Raw genomic sequence first — 19,164 nt, forward strand, 5'->3', positions numbered from 1 at the left:
GGAACCAAAAATCAGTCCAATGTAGAATGTAGCCTTTAGGCCCACTAGCCGGCCAATCTTCATGGAAGGAGTCTCTCTGATGATGCCCTTGGTAGATCCCCACCATAAAACTGAACATTCTAGCTTCTTCTAGAAACTTGGGTAATAAAATACTTGGCTTTCAGTGGGGGAATCAACATCTGTAGGGTGTTTGGGGGATTTGCCAGTGCACACCATGCTGCAAGCCAAAGGGGGGGGGCAAGGGCTTTGGAGTAGCTGACTAGTTAAAACTCAAAGTGTTCTTCTCCCAAATGCATTTGAAAGATCTCTCTCTCTCCCCTCTCAAATTCAGAATGACTCATCTCTTGCCTCTCCTTTTTCCAGGCAAGTGACAGCAGGTCTCCTTCCGGAAGCTTAAATTCTAGGTGCATTGGTTGCTTCCCCTCCCCCACCTTCTTGGCAGCCTCTCCTTTGCGTGGCAGTGTCTTCTTCTGGCTACGGGTTCGGGCTAGGCTAACCGTAAGGAGGGCTTGGCTTTCTTCTACCTTAACGGCTCAAGTAAACTACTTTAAGGGACATAGAACCATCATCCCTTCCTTACAGATAAGTCCATAAAAGTTAGTTGTGCAACCTAGCAAGTAATGTGTGCCGCATCGGCAGTCTCAGTGCGGTGTCTTTGGGGATTGGGTTGGCTCTTTCCCAGTTAACCTGCCGTTTCTCATATCGTGGCCTACACTGAATTCTACCTCGCTACAGGTGAGTCAGCCTTGCATGTCCTGAATCGCATTCTGGTTTCCTCCTTTTTCCAAAGCTATGCTTGATAGAGACAAAATGAGGCATTGAGCTGGCCTGCAAATTGGAGCCTCCAGCCTGGGAGAATTTCCCCCCTTGGTTGCAATTAAGAAGTGGTGGAAGCCCAGTCCATGCATGTCCACCAGCACGACATTGGCTGGATCTTTTCCTATGAAATGGATGCCCTTTCCATTGCCCTTTTCACAGATGAGGAATTGGAAATGGGAACTGAACCCTAAGCCACTCCATTACTTAGAGTGGCAAGCCCAGGTTTGCCCCTGAAAATACCCTTGGCTGCCATGTTTCTGTGTGTGAGATGTATGAGTTTGTACGCATGGGTCTGTCATTTGCATCTTATGGCACCTTTGCAATGCCCTGAGCAAGCACCCAAGGAAAGCAGTGCAGAAATTAGACCCAGTGTCCACTCAGCCTGTCCATTCAATCACTCCAGGTCCATCCCTGGAACTATAAATATAAACTGTTGTGTGTTTCCCACCCCGAAGGCCTGATCTCGCATCCTTAGCTTGCCTTTCTGGTTATCCTGGATCTACTTGTGAGACATGGTTTGTTCACTTCTAAAAGAACCATGGATCTTGGACCCTTTAAACCTGTAGAAAACTACTCGAGGTTGCTGGTGCCCTTGGTGGAACAGCGGGGGAATATTGGGGAAATGTTTGCTGGTCGCTGCTTCTCCCCCGTTTGGTCTTCTGTGCTCAGCTCAGACTTCTGCTTTGCAGAGGCTGGAGGGAGGGCAGTGGTACCTGTTGGGCTTAATAAAATGCAGAGGTCATGCTCCCCCCACCCCGAACTGAGCTAAATGGCTTGTCAAGAACTGAAAGAATGTTATGCTGGAAGGGGGCTCTATTCTCCTGAAGGAAGACAGTCAGTTCTGTTTAGCCTCATAAGCCATAGCAGAGCTTCAGATACATGTAGGCTGGGTAGAGCTGAGCAGTCAGCATCAGTAAAGAACAAAGAGGCAATCCAGTCTCACTTTTCAAAAAGACCTCTGACTGACCATTTCCAACTGGAGCCATGTGCTGAACTGGGGAGGTGTCCTCAATCTTGCATCTACCTGCCCACCTTCCCGAGATGCAGGCCAGGTGGCTCTTAGGCTGCCCTGCCTCAGCTTCAAACTGACAGACTTTGGCAGGGGGCTCCTTTCTCTCGAAGGCAGCTCAGCAGCTGAGGCTGGTATTCAGGTGAGAGAGGGCTTACTTTGGGCAAGGATGTCGAGGAGCCTTAGCTGATGGCTTGCTTGTGCAGGAGAAGGTGCAGAATAACAGGAAGTTGTGGCTCTTCTTTTTGTTCCGTTGTTTCAAGTTAGAGGTGTGCTAGATAAATGCCTGCATATGTATCAGGACTCTGGTGAGGAGGGTAGTTCTGCTGGCTGGACTGAACCTCTGGGCAGCCAGTTGCCCCTCCGTCCAGTCCTCAGCTCAGCTGGCTGAGGATAATAGGGGCCGTGGTCCTGGGACATCTGAGGTGAGGGAAGGCTGTTCCCAAGGACGTTCTGGGGACCTTGTAGCCGGTGCAGATGCAGGCGCTTCCTGCTTCCCATTGGCTTGTGGCGGGTTCTGGTGCATTCGGTCTACTCAATTCGGATGCAGTCCTGCTTGGGACTACCTGGGGAAGGCCGGGAGCTCCAGCACTTTCCCGTCTGCACCTGCACAGGATAGCAGACGTTATGCCGGCGAGCGTCAGCTTTGCCACCCCCACAAAAGTCCTAACCTGAGCTGTAGCTAGGAATGTCTGAGTATTTTTGGTGGTAGGATGTACCAAATTAAAACACCTTATAATTTTCCCCCAGCCCACACCGGGCTGTGGTCTTTTGACCAGGGTCACACTCGAAACTCAGTTTGTCTGTACTTAAAGTAGCAAGTTTGGCCGCCTTCGTGCAGCCTCCCCTTCCTGTCAACCCTCCCACCTGAAACGCACAGAATTGCCACTTGCAAAACCACAGCGCTTCTGAAGACCTGTGCGCGGAGCTGCCTTCGCCCTTTCAGCAGACTGACCATAAGTCGGGCTGCTCACTTGTCACCCAGCCAGGCCTGGCGTCCCAAGTGCTGTGTAAGTTGCTTAAAGTTGCCTCCCCCCCCCACACAAAATGCTTTAAAAATGTACACTAGGGAAAAAAGAAGCTGGAATCCTGGCATGTTGCCCACCTCGGACTTCAGCACATCCCTTTCTTTTCAAGAACACCTCCCTGCCTTGAGTGGGCCCCAGAGACATTCCCAGGGAAAAACGGGGTGAGGGTAGCTAGCACTTCATTCTGAAGCGTGGGTAGAAAAATGGTGAGGTGCATTCTGGGAAGCCAAAAGGGGGGTCGATGCCACTTTTCCTGGTGTTGGTTGGTTGCTTTGGTGTGTTTGCATTAGCTGTCTTGTTTCGGTGTGTGTTTTGCCAGAGACTTGTGTGGGTATTTGAGTTGTATATTTTTGTGCATGGGTATGTTTGTGCAGGGTTGCCCCCTTACATTTCTGTGAGCATCACCAGTTTGTCTACTGAGAAATAGGCATTTTGTTGTGCTTCATGGAGACAAATCTGTGCTTTGACATTTAGGGCTCAGACTCCCATCTGCCCTAAACTTAGTTTCTTGGTCATGTCGCTTGTCACTGAGAATCATCCATGTACCTTTTGTGAAATACATCTTGACCAGAAAGCTTGAGAGTTCAGTAAAATGGCTTTGTGTTTTGAACCTCTGCACTCCACTCATCACTAATTTATTTGTATGGGAAATTTGTGGTGTGTATGACTGTGCCTTCCATTAGCAACCCTGTGGAGAGAGAGCCCAGAACATGATGAAAAATTGAAATCTACCCACCAGCGCAAAAAGGGTCCAGGGCCAATGCATTCCTTGCAGAGCTCTTATTTGGATGTCTCGGCCTTCCTCACTCATTCCATTCCTAGAATGATTGTTCTGTAAGCCAGCTTGGAAGGAATGCCTTCTTCTCTTTTGACTCAAAAGCCCATGGAGACCAAACTGGCTTTGGGAGGCCTGTTGGTACCTCCTGGGTACACTATGTCCTGGAAGTGTTGAAGGTTGCCGGGCAACATGAGCAGATTATCTGCAGGTCCCTTCCTCCACCTTCCAGGTTAATGAAAGAGCAAGAGCGGTGCTTGCCCAACACTTGCTTTGGGAACTTTCTTCTCCCCCTCCCCCATCCCTTGGGGAAGGCAAAGAACAAATAATTCATAGACCCCTTTACTGATCTGCAGGTGTGCTTAAGGCAGGGTGGGTGGGGGGAGCAGTGCCGCAGTGGGATTTGCTCTAGCAAAGCTCCCAAGCAAGCGGAGGGAGAATAGGAGCAATTACGGGAGGCCGAAGGCTGCTGGGAAGATGCCCTGCTTGTTCCTCTCCATGCAGACTGGCACTGCATAGCTCAGTTTGGCTGGACAAGTAGGTGGCACAGTTCTTAGTCCTGCCAGCTTGAGGGTCCTGTACAGCCTGCATCTTTTTAATCCTAGAAGAGCAGAAAATGTAGGGGTTTAGGACACTTTGGATTTCCTGCTTGGTCATGAAATCAACGTCCTGTTAATGGTTGGCCACAAGGAATGCCAGAAGCTGCCTTTATCCCAAGTCAAGCTTTTGTCGGTCTACCCCAGTATTGTTTACTCCAGTCTGGTTCCCCCAGATATGTTGGATTACATCTCTGCTACTGGGAGCGGGAACTTGTAATCCCGTACATCCGAGGGGCACCCGATTAGGGAAAGCTTCCATTCTTCAGCTGGCAGTGCCTTTCCAGGATGCCTGGTACAGAAAGGATTTTTCCCTCCATCTCTTGCTGTGATTCCTTCTGCAAGACTCGTGTTCAACCACTGAACTGGTCACCACCTCTCAGCCTCACTGGGGAGCTCTGGGGATGCCATGAGATAATCCCCATACATCTGGTTCTAAGGAGGATTTCATAAGATAAAAGCAAAGAATGCTTTGATAGAGAAGAGTTGCCCCCTCAAACCTCAGCAGTTGTATGTGCTCTTTGCTCTTTAGTTCTGTTTGTTTATTCTGTCCTAGAGGTGCTCCGGCCCTGGGAACAAAGGAGAAAAAGGTGCAAGGGCATACGTTTCCTTTGCTCTCTTCTGACTCCCATCACGCTGGTCAGAAATGGGAGAACTGGAAATTTTGGGAGGAAATTGAAAAAAAAATGGAAAATTTTCTTTCAGGACAATGGGTAGAACACTTAACAGCAGTTTTGAAAACAGGGTACTGTTGCAGCCAGTTTACACAGCTGCAGATCGTAGGACCAGGATTCAAAGGTTGCAGTGTTACTGATGTTAGCAGCACTGCCACTGTGCCTGGATTACGAAACAAGCACCACCTTTGGGACATGATACTGAAAAGTGCATTCAAATGTTGTAGAACATCTTCCGGAGTTTGATCCAACGGTGCATTCTGCAAGTTTGTCAAGGGTGTTATTTCCACAACGTCACAGTAAGTTCCCTCTATGCAAGACAGGCTCCTTTGGATTTTCTGAAACCCCTTTGAAGAATTCACTATTATAAAATTTAACTTAATATTTAAACTCACTGCTACACATTATTTACATTAAAGGTCTTTATTTTCTGGGCATTTAATCAAATAGTCAATTTCTTTTTCTCAATAAAAGCATTTAGCTCAGATAGAAAACCTCCCCCCACCCCCCCACCCCGATTTATGTCCTGCCTTTTTCCTACAAAGGGCTCAAGGCAGCTTACATCATTCTCCTCCTCCATCGTATCCCAGCCACAACAACCCTGTGAGGTAGGTTGGGCTGAGAGTCTGTGACTGGCCCAAAGTCACCCAGTTGGCTTCATGGCCAAGCGGGGACTAGAACCCAGATCGCCTGAGTCCCAGTCCCATGCTCTTAACCGCTGAACAAACCTTCCATTTGTTTAGACTTTTTCAACCTTTAAATTCTCCCTTAACTCTCCACTTTCTCAGCTGGCAAAAGCTAAGATACTCTTCAGTAGTTCAGCATTCTGAAGTTTTAATCTCCTTCCTTAACATCTCTGAATGTAAAAATAGACAGTAACAGCATACCTGTATTTGTAACTTTTTACATGAAAGCATTTGTACTTTCAGATTTCCTAAATGTATTAAACAGTAGTCATACATATGTGTTGTTTCCCTTTGAGCATTGCATATATTTAAATAAATCTCCATATTCCAGCTTTTCCCCACACATGTCTGCCACCCCATCAAAACAAGCTAGCCATCTTCCCTTCATCCAGAATTTTTTAGCCTTTCCCCTTACAGGTCCTGATAAAAATCCAAGTCCTACCTATCCTTCTACCCCTCTCCTGGCTAAAACATACATCTTGGTGGTTTAATTTATTATTGCCTTATAATCAGTTTTTCTGTTAACAAAATTTATGGGTTTGGAAAATTGCAGGTCCCTCTCCTCTGAGGGTCTGAGCTGTGGACTGGTTACAAGAAAGGTCTTCATATTTTGGGATTAATGGTGCATATTATTTGCGAGATGTAATGTATTTTTCCAATACTGGGCTCTATCCCAGGATTAATTGTGGGAAATGGTAAGCCATGCAGTTTCAGGGTCTGTATTTATATAGATATAAATAATGGTGATTCCAAGGGGAGATATTTACTCAATGTGGACTTGTGTTCACTTAAAGGTGGCCAGAGCCTATGATAGTATCCAGCTGGTGTTTCCGGAGCAACTTGGCTGTAATTCATAATGGGGTGGCTGTCCTAAATTGTTAGTCGGCGCTTCCAAACTAACAGTTGACCACATGGGGAACAGAGTGGCTGATAAAGCTGGATTGCATGGTCTGCAGACCTTCAGTGCTGGAATCTGCTGGATAACTCTTCAATAATATGCAGATAAGATCAGTTCTGTAAGAGAAAATTTATAATGAACTCTGTTGGTAAAGAACCGCATCAAAATGTGGGCAGTATCTGTAGTAACATAAGATCTTGCGGACTTACTAACACATAAAAGCTTATGTCAGCAACACTTACTTCAGACGCACAAACTGGAAGGTGATAGCAAAAGATATCCACAAAACTTAGACTAAACAGTGTCTAACTTCAAGTCCCATGTGCCAAGTCCACCCTGCCTTGGCTTCCTATCTGACTCCAAATAACAATCATTTCATGATCTCCTGGCTTTCGCCTGGGTGTTTTTCTCATTCTGTTAAGTTGAGATGGTTTTCCTAAGGCTTAGTTCCTGGCAGTAAGAGCTTTAGACTAAAATATGCAGGAATGTTTAGTGTTTGGGCCCTGTCCCTTTTGTGTGCAGCCATGCACACCACTTTAATATGGCTCCAAAGAGCTTCCTCGAAATCAGATTTGACCCTCAGGTTCGCAGTGGTCTGACACTCCTGTTTAAGTGAAACAAACTTGTAAATTAGTCCACAAGTCACAACCTGTTACTAGCCGGCCGGCCCATCCCTGCATGCCATGCCGTTCTGCTGCTAGTGAGGGGAGTCAGAGAGGAGCGTGTGAATAGGCGAGGATTTCTTGAACAGTTCACAGCTCCTTGCTGGATCCCTGTTCCAATTTTCAGCCCTCTACAGCAGGGGTCCTCAAACTTTTTCACCAGGGGGCCAGTTGAAAGGTGCCGGTGTCGGGCGCAGGCCAGAAAGGTGGTGCTGGCAGTGCGTGTGGGCCGGGGGCAGCCCATGCGGGCATGCACACTGAGGCGGGGCACGCGGCGAGGTGAGGCGCACGTGCGCAGTGAGGGAAGGCAAGGCGGGGGCGGGCAGGCGCACGAGGCAGTGGCTTGCTCGCTTGGAGATTGTTTTCTCCGAGCAAGCAAACCGCTGCCTCCCGGGGCAAGGTGGGCGGTGGTGTGTGTGGGCGTGGGTGCCCACGCGGCGGGTCCAGATGGGCATGGCAGGCTGGATCCGGCCCCTGGGCCGTAGTTTGAGGACCCATGCTCTACAGCAACTAGCCTCCCTAGAGAAAGCAAGGAAGACGTCATACAGCGATGCCTTTGCGCCTGGAAAAAATGGCCTGTTGGCAGTCCAGGTGTCTCTGTTGATACCTGCACAGCTCTTTTGGCCTGCTGGATCTGCTGTGGAGGTGCAGGTGGCGTTCCTTGTGGCGTGCACGTTATACATGCACATGTGTATGGGTACATGCGCACCCCATCAAGTCTTGCAATGGGAAAAGAATGCCAAGCTGGAGCACTGGTGGCTCTTGCAGTCCTGTCACCACTGGTAAACCAGCTTCTCACCTAGCGAAGATATTGGCTCCATTCACACAAATGAATATGCCTTCGTTCTGGAGATTCTTGGCTTCTTGTCCTCTAGCAAGCGTGCCGGTGCACGCTGTCTGATTGCTCCTGAATGGCTCCTCCTGCCCGCAGGAGTGGCTTCAGCACACAGGAACTCACCAAGAGGGGAAAAACTGTGTTGCGCCCAAAGTCAGACTCTCGGTTCGTCACTCCCCTAACTAGCTGGAGTCTGAACGCTGCCATTGTGAAGGGCTAGGAGCAGAATTTTCCAGGCAGGGGTGTGCTCAGGGGAAGAACTTGCCAGAACGAGGCCCGGCTGAAACTAGGTTCACTTAATTAGGTTCTTTTTTTCCTAAATGCCAAGTCACGCCCAGTTTCAAAATAGTGCATTTAAACCCTTATTAATTTTGGAACATTCCTGTACCGCCTGCAGTTTGACCTTAAGGCATGTTTGGCTTGTGAGAGAGCAGAAAAACAGCTCTAAAGGTTTTTCTTGTGTTTGAATCTTCTCCAAGGTTCGTTTTTAACCAGGCAGTGTTTAATCTGCCCCTGCCATCATGGGCCACAAAATAGCGGCCTGTATGGATTGGGCAAGTAAAATATTTTGGGTGCTGACCATAGCTGGGTCCCACGCTGAAAAAGAAATGTTGCGCAAAGTGTTCTGAATTTCATGCAGCTAATGTAATTGGTAATTTTAGGGTTACTTTACCCTCGTTTTGATAGTTGAGGGATGATTGCCAAGGAGCACTGCTGGAAAGCTTGTTCAGCATCTCATCCTCCTCCTGTCGCGTCAGCGAGCACTGCACATGTGCTTTGGAGCATGCCTTCGTAACTGTAAAAGCTGGAAACATGCTGTGCTTCAAAAACTAAAACAAGTTCTCAGAGCCACCTCTTTTTTTGGAGGGGGCGGGGGGGCTATTTCAGGCTTACTAGACTAAAACAGGGTTGGTTGGTTGGTTTTTAAAGCTTTTATATATCGTCCAACTACTAGCGTCTTTCCTGCCTGCACACAGTTTTCCATCTTGTTTGTGCATATCCAGCTTGAAGCGGGGGGGGGGGGATCAGTGTTCTGCTTGTTAAATGGGCTCTGCCTGGTTACCTCAGAGGTGGTGATTGCTCACTGTAGGTGACCATCCAGGAGATCAGCCACGGGCCCCTTCTGCCTCTGTTGTGCCCATGCTGTGATTAGTTGGGCCCAGTTGCATTAAATGCCCAGTTGACATGCTGTGTTTCAAGGCTGGCTATCTTCAGCTTAGGTGAGATTTGACTGGGGCTTGTCTCGGCTCATGCTGTGAGCTATTGTAATATTATGCTGCCATCTTGGGTGGCTATTTGATGTTAGAGGCAAAGCAAGCCCATAGTGGCAAAGATCCTTGTATCTTGTAATGCTGCATTTCTGAGCTGAGCAACAGACTGCTATAGCCATGGATTTTAAATGCAAATACTTCTCTGAATAACATCCTTTTAAGGCATTCTTGTGTACATTTAGATTTAAAAAAATCCTCAAGCTGTAGGGCCTCCATCTGTCTAAGCTTACACAGGGTTACAGCTTTTATTTCTTAATGTAATTATCAGTTACTTGATTTTGGAGCAAGGACAACTCCCAGCAGATTTGCATGCGGTGCTGCAGTATGGGAGTGACCCCTGTGTCTTTGGGCTTCCCTCAGAGATGTTTGTTTCACCTTGGACTGAACTGTAGTGTGCCATTACATCCAAACAAGCAAACTATGATTTGTGTATGCTCTCCAAACCAGGATTGAAAACCAGTTCAAGTCATGGTCCATGTTTGCATCAGGAGAGCAAGTAAAAGCTCCAGTATACACTACCAGCTGAAACTTCATTTCCATCATGTGAAACTGGATTGGTGCAGGCACAGCACCAAGTCAGAAGGTCTTCCAGCACTCCATGCATCCTTAAAAAACTGGTCCAGGCCCACATTTAGGCAACTTCAGACTCTCTTCTGTCCTTTGGGATCTGTTCTGCAGGCAGATATAATGAAATTTGGCCTTTGCTCTTGCTTGTAATCACTTGAAATAAACATAACAAATGGTATGCCAAATTGGAGGAAACCTGCCACTGGTTTTCTGGTTGGGAGAGTAGGTATTAGAGCACCAAACAGTAAGTCTGGAAACTCACTGATTAGAGGAAAATGCCTGCATTTCAGGCACAGGGGTGGCAGCTTTAAATGAATTGAGCTGTTCAGGTAGAGAGTAGCAATAAGTATTTCCCATCTCTTCATTGGAGCCTGGGCTGCTGAAGAGCTGGCACTTGGTTGCTCATGATTCAGTGATAACGGCAGATCACACTTGCTTGTCCCACTTCATACCAGTCTCCTAAGCACCGGGTCACACCTTGTGCAGCCAGCTGCACCCCTGCTTCTCCTGGTTGGGCCGGTGAATAGTCACCTGCGCACAAGAATTGGCTCCAGGCCACCAGCAAAGAAGACTTGTGTTGTTTGGAAGAGCCGGTTCTTTGACTTCTTTTCAGGACTTCCCGGCCCAGCCTGAGCCCTGACACTTTTCGCATCGGTTTGCCACAGTGCATAAAAAGCAGTCCAGTCAAGCTGCCAGAAACTCCTATCAAAAGAGCCATAAAACTGTGTGCCTTACACACAGTTACAGTGAAGAATAGCCCTGTAAAAGAAAAGCATCTGGGATGGGTCATCCCCCCAAGCGCTCGAATGCCCACGTAGCTCCTTAGAAGCCTCAGTAGGAAGGGCTGCTTTTTCCTGGCACCGAAAAGAGCGCAAGGTTGGCCCCAGGCAGGTTGCAGTGGGTCCTGCACAGAAGGCCCTCCTGGTGACTCACTTGGTGGTGGCGCCAGAAGTGGAGCGTAGAGTCCTGGTAGCGTGTGGTGGGAGAGGTGCTCCTGCAAGTGCGGTGGTCCCACGCTCTGTAAGGCACTACTGGTTAAAGTGGGAACCCCGAGTTTGGCCCAGACGCACACCAGGCAAACAGGCCACAACTGGTCGTAAGATACGCGTGTGTTTTGTCATTGCTTTGGACATTTTCTTTGAACTTGCTGCTCCTTACCCTCTCGTATTAGAGTGACCTGAATTTGAGACGTGTGTAAAGAAGAAGGATCAAGTATAGACAGAAGCTCACCCTGTGCAAGGAACTTCTGTATACTCTTGCCTTCCGTTGTCCTCTTGACACTTCTTTTGCTTTTGCACATCTGGTTTGGATAGTTGCACAACTAGCTGTAAGGCTGCTGCTTCCGAATGCTTCCAGGTACACAAGCACCGTTTTTTTGAACAGGGTTTCTATCCAGAGGCAGCCTAATGGGGAGGAAGAAACTATCCCAGACTTAGGGTTCTTTTCATGAAATGGGCATGTCTGTAAAAGCTTAGCTAAAACGGTTCTTTGGTCTTTTTTCTTTTCTTTTCTGCAGCAAAAGCTTTTATTCATTCCTCCTGGTATGGCCACTTTTCTTCCTGTTGAGGCCGAATCTGAATTTCCTGACCATAAAGTTGTTTTTTGAGGGGGCGGGGGTGGGGATGGGGGCGGTCCGAAGCGCATTTCTTCCTACAGTCTCTGAAGCTTCACATCACCAGCTCGGCTTTTGGAGGTTACTTTGGGAGCTCAAAAAACAAAACCAAAAAAGTCTAGTCTCCTTGTTCTTGTTTTTCGGGGGAAGAGCCTTTCCTCGCAGCCCCTCCTTGTCAGATGAATGGTTCATTAGAAACTGTCAAAGCCACATTCCTGGTGGCTGAGCTCAGCCAGGCCGGCTCGGATTGGCCCGCAGCCATGCCCAGGGAGCAGGGCTGGGAGGGAGGCACACAGAGGGCCCTGTTTGCTCACCCAGCTTCCCCATGCCACCCAGCAGAGAGAGGAAGGGCCTGCCGCGGGACGCGCATGGGCTTTGCTTCCCAGTCCTTTCAGGCCCTCGGGGTGGGTCTCCTCGGAGCGTGGGAATGGAGGCACTTGTGGCGATAAAGAGGTGAGCCGGCCAGGCACAGCTCCAGCAGCTGGCACCGAAAACGCCCCGACACTCCTGTCTCCTACCTGTGCTGCTTAGAATTATTTCCCCCCCTCTCCGACAGATGTAATTTCTCTTCCTCCAATTTCTTTGCCTCCTGAAAACGCTCGAGGCAGGTTACAACACCGCTCTCTTTCATGTTGGTGTAATAATACAGCATTTGGTGCTTACTGCACCTCACGGAGGTGCATTAAATGGTGTGAACGCTCCCTGTGGCATCCTGCGTCAGGCCTGTGGGAAGCTCAGTGCCGTCCTCACGGAGCGACTGCTGGGAGGGAGAAGTGCTTGTCAGAGGCAGTCTAGGAAGTCTGTGGTCACTCTGAATGGTCTCTTCCCTGCCAGACCAGCCACGCCGTCCATGCACTGCCCAAATACGCTCAGGTATGCAGATTGTACTTGCATCGTGCAAATTGTGGTCCAGCGCCTCTTGGGGTGATGGGGTCAGTTTAGGGACAGCTCTGTCACATGGTCCCAATGTGCAACTTCCTAGGGGTCACAGGGTGGGGGCAGAAAAAAGGTGGAGGAAGGAAGCGTGGTGGCGAGTGGAGGCCTGGAAATTCATAATGCTGGCCCATGTTGCTTTTGGCACCTGCTGAAGACCATTGATTTCATCAAGACTTCCCTGACTGATCAGCCATGGCTTTGTTGGCATCATTTGATTTCACTTTTGGAGTCTGATTATTATTATTATTTTAGTCTCTGCTCTTTTCCATGCTCACAGCACCAGTGATAATAAGGAGGGGGGGACATGTTTTGTGCTCTCCACTTCCAGTGGCAGCACTGCCAGGCGTAGACCCCATTGGGTGCAGAAGCATAGGAGACTCGGGCTGGAAAGGAGCACAAGCAGAACGTTGTCAGAGCCAAATATACCCCTTTTCCAGCACACAGCACAGCTGCATCCAGTTCCCAAAGAGCACTGGGACCAGTGGGGCCCCTCACAGTGATTTGACTGCAGCTGGCTCCCCCTCTGGAGGGCAGGAAGTTGTGGGCCAGTTCCGCTGGGTAATACACTGTGAGTGGAAGGGTGAGTGGAAGCCTTGCTGCCTTCCCCTTCTTTCCCCTTCTCTGATAGGAAATCTCTGTCCACCTCTGCTCTTCCAGTACGATCATCAGGGGAAGCCCAGTGGCATCATGCGTTGGCAGGAGGGCCGCCACACTTTCACACAATCGTTGTGCCTTCTCAGAAAGGCCATCCTGACGCTGCAGCCTTTGCCTCAGCCACTGCCCAGTGCCCCTTTCTGCTGCCACATGCCGGAGGCTGGAAGCATCGCTGTCCTGGAGAGGAGCGGATAAGGCTCTTCCATCACCACTCCAAATTGCCTCTTCTGGATTCTTTCCAACGCTTTTCACTTTCCACACTGTCAGAGCACATTTGCTTGACGTCTTGAAGCGGGCAAAGCAGAAAGCCAGGTTACTGCTGCTGCTGCTCCTCTTCCTCCAAGCATTCTGAGGAAAGTCCTTCAGCCCGGCTGCTTGTCCCACTGGCCAGAGGGCTCTCATGTTGCTTCCCAGCTTGACTGGAATCCCTCCGCCAGATGATACGAGTAAAGGAGGGACTGGAGAGGTTCTGAGAGCCCTTGAAGCTGCCGCAGCTCTTTTTTTCCGCTCCCAGTGCCGCTTGCTCCAGCCGTATTGGCTCTTGCAGATAACCACGTGTGGCATCGCTGCTCAATTAATCAGCAACCGTCTCCAAGTCTCTGAATGAATGGGGGGTAGTGACCGTTGTCAAAACAAGCCTTGTGCCGCTGAAAGCTCTCCGGCTACACTCCTGGCCTCCTGAACCGGTCTCTGAGCTCATCGGGCTGTGTGCCGCTTCCTCCTCCACCCCGTTCTGTCTCCGAGTGTGGTGGTGCAGGGAGCAGGCGTGTGGAGCTGGGGTGTTGCCGATAACGTTTAATGAAGAATGGCAGGCCTGTTCAAAGCCAAAATACCCTGCTTCGGCATAACGGCAATGTGATACTGCGTGTTTCCAAAGTCTTCCATCACCGGCATGTCTGCTATACCTGTGTGGAGCTTTCTTTAAACTTAAAAGGGCAAATTGGAAGAATGGTGGGCCCTTAAGCCCTTTGCAAGCCACACAAGGAAGTCAGTGTTAAGAGCAGCTTCCCGTGTGAGCAGTTGTTTGCTTGGGGTAGGGTGGAGTAGAGGAACATGGGCATTGGTGCCTCTGGCAGCTGTCAGTGGAGGGAGTTGGTGGGCCTGACCAGATATCCAGCTGGTCGAGAGGACCTCTTTCTGTCCATATTGCTACACATTTCTCTCAAGTGCCTCGTGGTGTCGTCTTCCTGAAGACTAAGAGTCATGGCGCATGAGGCAGCTGCTTCTCTCTTGGAGTGCAGAGTCACTATTTTCTGGTTCTGTTTTCAAAAGGGAACCCGAGCGAGCTCACGTAGGTGCACACAAGGCCTTGTGCCATCGTGGCTCCTTTGGCAACCACACAGGTTTCGTCATCACTGGAACCTATTCAGCACCCAGCACACATGCACATGTACAAACGATGCATGCAAGCATGCATCCATGGACAGGGAGACGCCACGGATGCGTTCCTTGGATTAAGTGAGGTCAGCAAACGGAGGTGGTCACAAACCCTACATCCAGGTTCTGCAATCAGTATGCTCCTAAGTCCGGAAGGATACCGAAGCCACTAAAGTTCGTTTCCAAATGCTCGAGCAGCTTCTCTGCCGCAGAGCCTCCTTCTGCACCCCTGCAAAACCCTGCAGCGCTTTCGCCTTCCGGCAACCCATGCCCCAGCCACATGGGACTTCCTGTTTCCCCTGCTGTTGCTGGTAAAAATGGGCACCTGTTCGCTGCATGGCATTAGCGTCTGGTGGAGGTGTGATTCAGGCCGAGTGAGCCAGCGTGTCTTCCCCCAGCCCTCTGTTACCTGCTTTCGGGAGGAGCGACCTGGCTAAAGCATAGCACCTTTGTGCTAATATCAGGAAGAAGGTTGGCTTACTTTCTAGCTGGTGCATGCATGATTTGTACATGGGTTGGAAGGAAGGAATGTGTTTTTTCCATATATGAGAGGGCAGGAAATATATTTCTTCCAGTGACTGTGTTGGCTCAGAATGATGGGCATTGCAGTCCAGCACTTCTGGAGGGCACCCGATTGGGGAAGGCTTCTCAGGGGCTCAGTGGTCCCCTGCTGTTCCTTGCTGATGCCCCTCTCAGCAATTTCATTAGCCGCATCCAGACTGGATGGATTTCTCTTCTGCAGCAAGTAGGGGCCAGTTTTCCATCTGTCCAGGGAGCTCGTGTACTTGCTTTCCTCTGTCAGGGCACAAGGAGCCACTTCCGTTCTAGCCACTCTCAGCGCCTAGTAGTGCTGTTTCTACCTGGTCCCGTGTTGCAAAGTGCTGGCTCGGGCAAGAGCAGCCGTGGGCAGCGTAGGGTCCTCCGGTTGTCCTGGCCTGGAGCTCCTTCCATTCCTTGCTCTTGGCTTTGTGGACCAAGGCTGGCAACATCTGGATGTTTTGGCCTGCAGGTTGCTCTAGGCCTGTCCAGCTGCACACCTCAAAAGTGGTGACGGGGAAGCGGCCTGTGGGGGGACTGTTCCATGGCAGAGGGTTTGACAGCAGCCCATGTCGGTTATGGACGGGACTGTTTCAGTTCCACAGCAGTGTATGATGTTGTAGTTGGTGCAGAATTCAACTTCTTGAGAAATGTGGTTTCCAGGTTCTAAAGAGTTTCTAATGAGTACGAAGCGACGCTTGGAAAGGCAAGGGCAGTCTGTACTGCAATAGCAAAAGCTGAAGAAGCAATTAAGATTCTCCTTATTTGGGGATAGGGCTTCAGTGCCACATTCGCGCCTCGCGCCTCTGCTTGCTGAAACCAAAATAAATGATGTGTGGTCGTAAAAACTGTAGAATCAATCTTGCAGAATGGGGCAGTATCTCTAATTTTATACTGGCTGTCCAATCCAGCCTTTCCCAGAGTGGAACTCAGATTGCCTGGCTGCAGAATTGTCATCTCTTTGGCATGGATGTTTTGGACAGAACACCCGCTTCTAGGGAACTCGGGGTCTTTCTGCTCATTCCCGCTATCATCCTGGGGGGACTCGTGCCCCGTTTTGCTGCTACCTCAGTCCCAGTATCCCTACACATTGACAGTGATGATGGGTGTGGAAACAGGTTTTGGAAACCAGGGGGATTTCACTGTGGTAGGATTTCAGGACTGCATTGGCACTCAGTCCAGAACTCTCTGATGCTTTGGGGGCCTTCTCAAGGACCCCACAAGCAAGGATACTGGAATGGGGAGTCTGAAATGTGCCTGGCCCTTTTCTCACTGAATGGTAGTTTTTAGGGCCTTGGAAAGGGTATCACTGGAGCTTGGCAGAAGGGCTCCTGAGTGCCTGGGGGGCTGCTCTTTCCTTGGCTGTGGTTGCACCCACTTGTGGTGCTGTTGCAGCAGCGAGGTAGTGGGCTTTTTCAGGGACAGTGAGAATGGGGACTCTGTTGTAAACTCCGCTTCTGCCAGCAGAAATTTGCAGATGTGGCAACTCGAATGAATTGGGCAAAGTGGGAAGAGAATGTGTCCATTTTGCATTTTGCAGCCGCCTTTGTGCAGTTTGTCTCCAAGTGTTACAAAAGAGATTGAGTCAGGGAGCTAAAAAACTCTCAGATTTCAACTTAAGTATATGAAAGTGGACCAACAGGACCCTGCCTTCTGCTGTTTCCAGCCTCCCCCTTAAACATGAAAAGCAGAAATGTGGCCTCTTTCTAAAGCAACACTGAGATTTGCAGAAACACCACAGCCTCATGTTTAGGGTCCTATTCCATGCCCTGTCTTAGGAGCATTCACTGCCCTCCTCATTTTTGGAGTAAAAGCATAGCTGTGGGGTCAGGACGAAGCAGGAGCAGAATGCTGATCCTCCACGGATGTCTCCTTTCATGCCAAAAAGATCTAGCTTTTGTTTACGTTGGATCTCACGCGGCTCTGTGGGAGCCAGGGAGCACAGCCTTGTGCCAGTCTGCGCATCATGAATGCAGGTGCACTTTAGAGCCTCACCTCCAATTTTCTCCCCACTCAGACCTTCACAGCGTGGTGCAACTCCCACCTGCGGAAGGCCGGCACGCAGATCGAGAACATCGATGAAGATTTCCGCGACGGACTCAAGCTCATGTTGCTGCTGGAAGTCATTTCAGGTGAGGCCCTGAGCGGCTCAGTCTGCATTTTGAGGCAGTTCCGAGGGTCGCTTTTTACTTTTGTCGGGAGCTTCTGAGGAATGGACGAATCATCCATAAGCATCCTAGGACAGCTCTCCGGGTATATTAGACTGCAGCTCACATCATCCCCAGCCCTCATGGCAGTGCACATGAGGATGATCGGAGGTGTAGTCTAACACATCTGGAGGGCTCAGAGGTTGGCGGAAGCCATCTTATCCTGGGATTAGGACCAACTCCACTGGGAGGGAGGATGGGGGGCCAGGTGGGGAGACCTGGGGGAGGACCCTGTTTGTGTAGTGATGGGTAAAGGGAGGTACCGTGTTGGGATAAAGACCAGCCAAGTAAGGGGGCTGGGCTGCGTTCCGATCTTCCTCACACCCACAGGTTTGGTGGCTGCCTTGTCAGCCTGTCATAGAGTCCCTGGATGCGACTTGTAAAACTCTCTCGTTTGTGATCAGCAGTGGATGAGGGAGCTCATCTGGTCTGCCTTAACCTATAGTGCGTTGCATGGCTTGGGGCAGCAGCTCCCGAGAAGAAAACCTTTCCCAGCCACAGTGTGCCTGGGCACCTCCAGGGCGGCCCCGGCTGTGCAACACGCTCCTCCCTGAGGCCTGCCTCACCCTGACATCCTCTCAGCGCCAGGCTAAGACTGTATTCTCCACAGTGGCATCTGATGGCATCTCAGGACACTTAGTGGCAAGTTGGGGCACCTTTATCACCTGTTTTTAGCAGGTCTAGTTTGCATATAAAAAATGTTCCATTCATTAAATTGTTGTTGTTGTTGTTGTTTTACAATGGTGCATACTGAATATACGTTGTGGTGTTTAATGTGTTATATTTCATCATATGTATCATCATCATATGTATTGTGATAACCTGCCCAAAGGACTTTGGCTGTTGGGTGGTATATTATTATTATTATTATTATTATTATTATTATAACATTTCTATGCCGCCCCTTGCCGAAACCTCGGGGCGGCTTACAACACGATAAAATACATTGAAATACGATAGCACATAATAAATTACCATTAAATATATAAATATATTAGCATGAAACATATAACAATAATGCAATTGCATCCCCAAATCTTGTAACGCACTTTTCTAGAGGCTTGGTTGGGAATCATGTGGCCAGGTGCTTGCAAATCACAAAGCAGTGGTGGGTAATGGGGGGAGAATAGGTGAGGCTGCTCCTCCCTCATCTTCCCAGTGGCCAGTTTTGCACTCTGACTGGGCCGTGCCAAGAGTGCTGCTGCTAAACTGAACAATGTGCAAGACGGTGGGTGGTTAGCGCTAATGGAGCAGGCTGGTGACTTGCTGGCACTGCGAGCCACGCACCTGCTTGGGGTAATTGGGGTCATTATGCCCGTGTGGCCAAGCGGCATTGGTTGCCTTTCAGTGTCAACGCTTTGTGTAATTCCAGTGTTTCCGCCGACTCACACCATTGAAAATTAGTGTATTCAAGTTGCTGTGTACCAAAATTGTTCTCTGAGGGGCAAAACACTAAATGACACACCAGTAAATACAATCATACCCTCAGATCAGGCAGTAAAAGCCAGCACATGCAGCCGTACTCATAAGCACAAGAGTGATTACACGGAGCTGCAATCGTTTTTAGAAAGCAAGGTGGGTGACCTTAGTCTGGCTCCTATTCAAGAGAATTGGAGAAACAGATGAAACGAATTCAAAATATTAACTAGAAGTAACTTAAAGATCATCTGACTGGCAAGACCTGTCGGCTTTCATGTGCATCGCTAAGCTGGCATTTGATGTAAAAAAGGAAGCAAACTTTTTGTGTTCTTTGTGTTCTTTTGACCTATCCCTCCAACCCTGAACATTTTAGGGGAGCGGTTACCAAAACCTGAGAGAGGAAAGATGAGAGTACATAAGATCAACAATGTGAACAAAGCTCTCGATTTCATCGCAAGCAAAGGAGTCAAGCTGGTTTCCATAGGAGCTGAAGGTAAGCCAGCTGCCATGTGAGAGCCAAATGGAGAGCCATTTTTTCAGACTCTCTGAGTGATAACCTACAACTTAGTTCTTTTGTATAAGCATTTTGGTTTCTAGGTTCT

General features: G+C 49.3%; 1 protein-coding gene across 4 annotated transcripts in view; it reads left to right on the plus strand.

Moving 5' to 3' along the window:
* ACTN4 (actinin alpha 4) overlaps window positions 1–19,164 on the plus strand; it is an 83,616-nt gene that overhangs the window by 29,056 nt on the left and 35,396 nt on the right. For all 4 annotated transcript variants that reach the window (XM_044435318.1, XM_044435313.1, XM_044435314.1 and 1 more), the window contains 2 exons: window positions 16,954–17,068; window positions 18,936–19,055. In XM_044435318.1, coding sequence (XP_044291253.1) covers window positions 16,954–17,068; window positions 18,936–19,055 — 235 coding nt within the window. The remainder of the gene's footprint in view (window positions 1–16,953; window positions 17,069–18,935; window positions 19,056–19,164) is intronic.

The sequence above is a fragment of the Varanus komodoensis genome, unplaced genomic scaffold, assembly GCF_004798865.1.
Source record: "Varanus komodoensis strain SLA01 unplaced genomic scaffold, ASM479886v1 scaffold29_1, whole genome shotgun sequence".
Taxonomy (NCBI): Eukaryota; Metazoa; Chordata; class Lepidosauria; order Squamata; family Varanidae; genus Varanus; species Varanus komodoensis.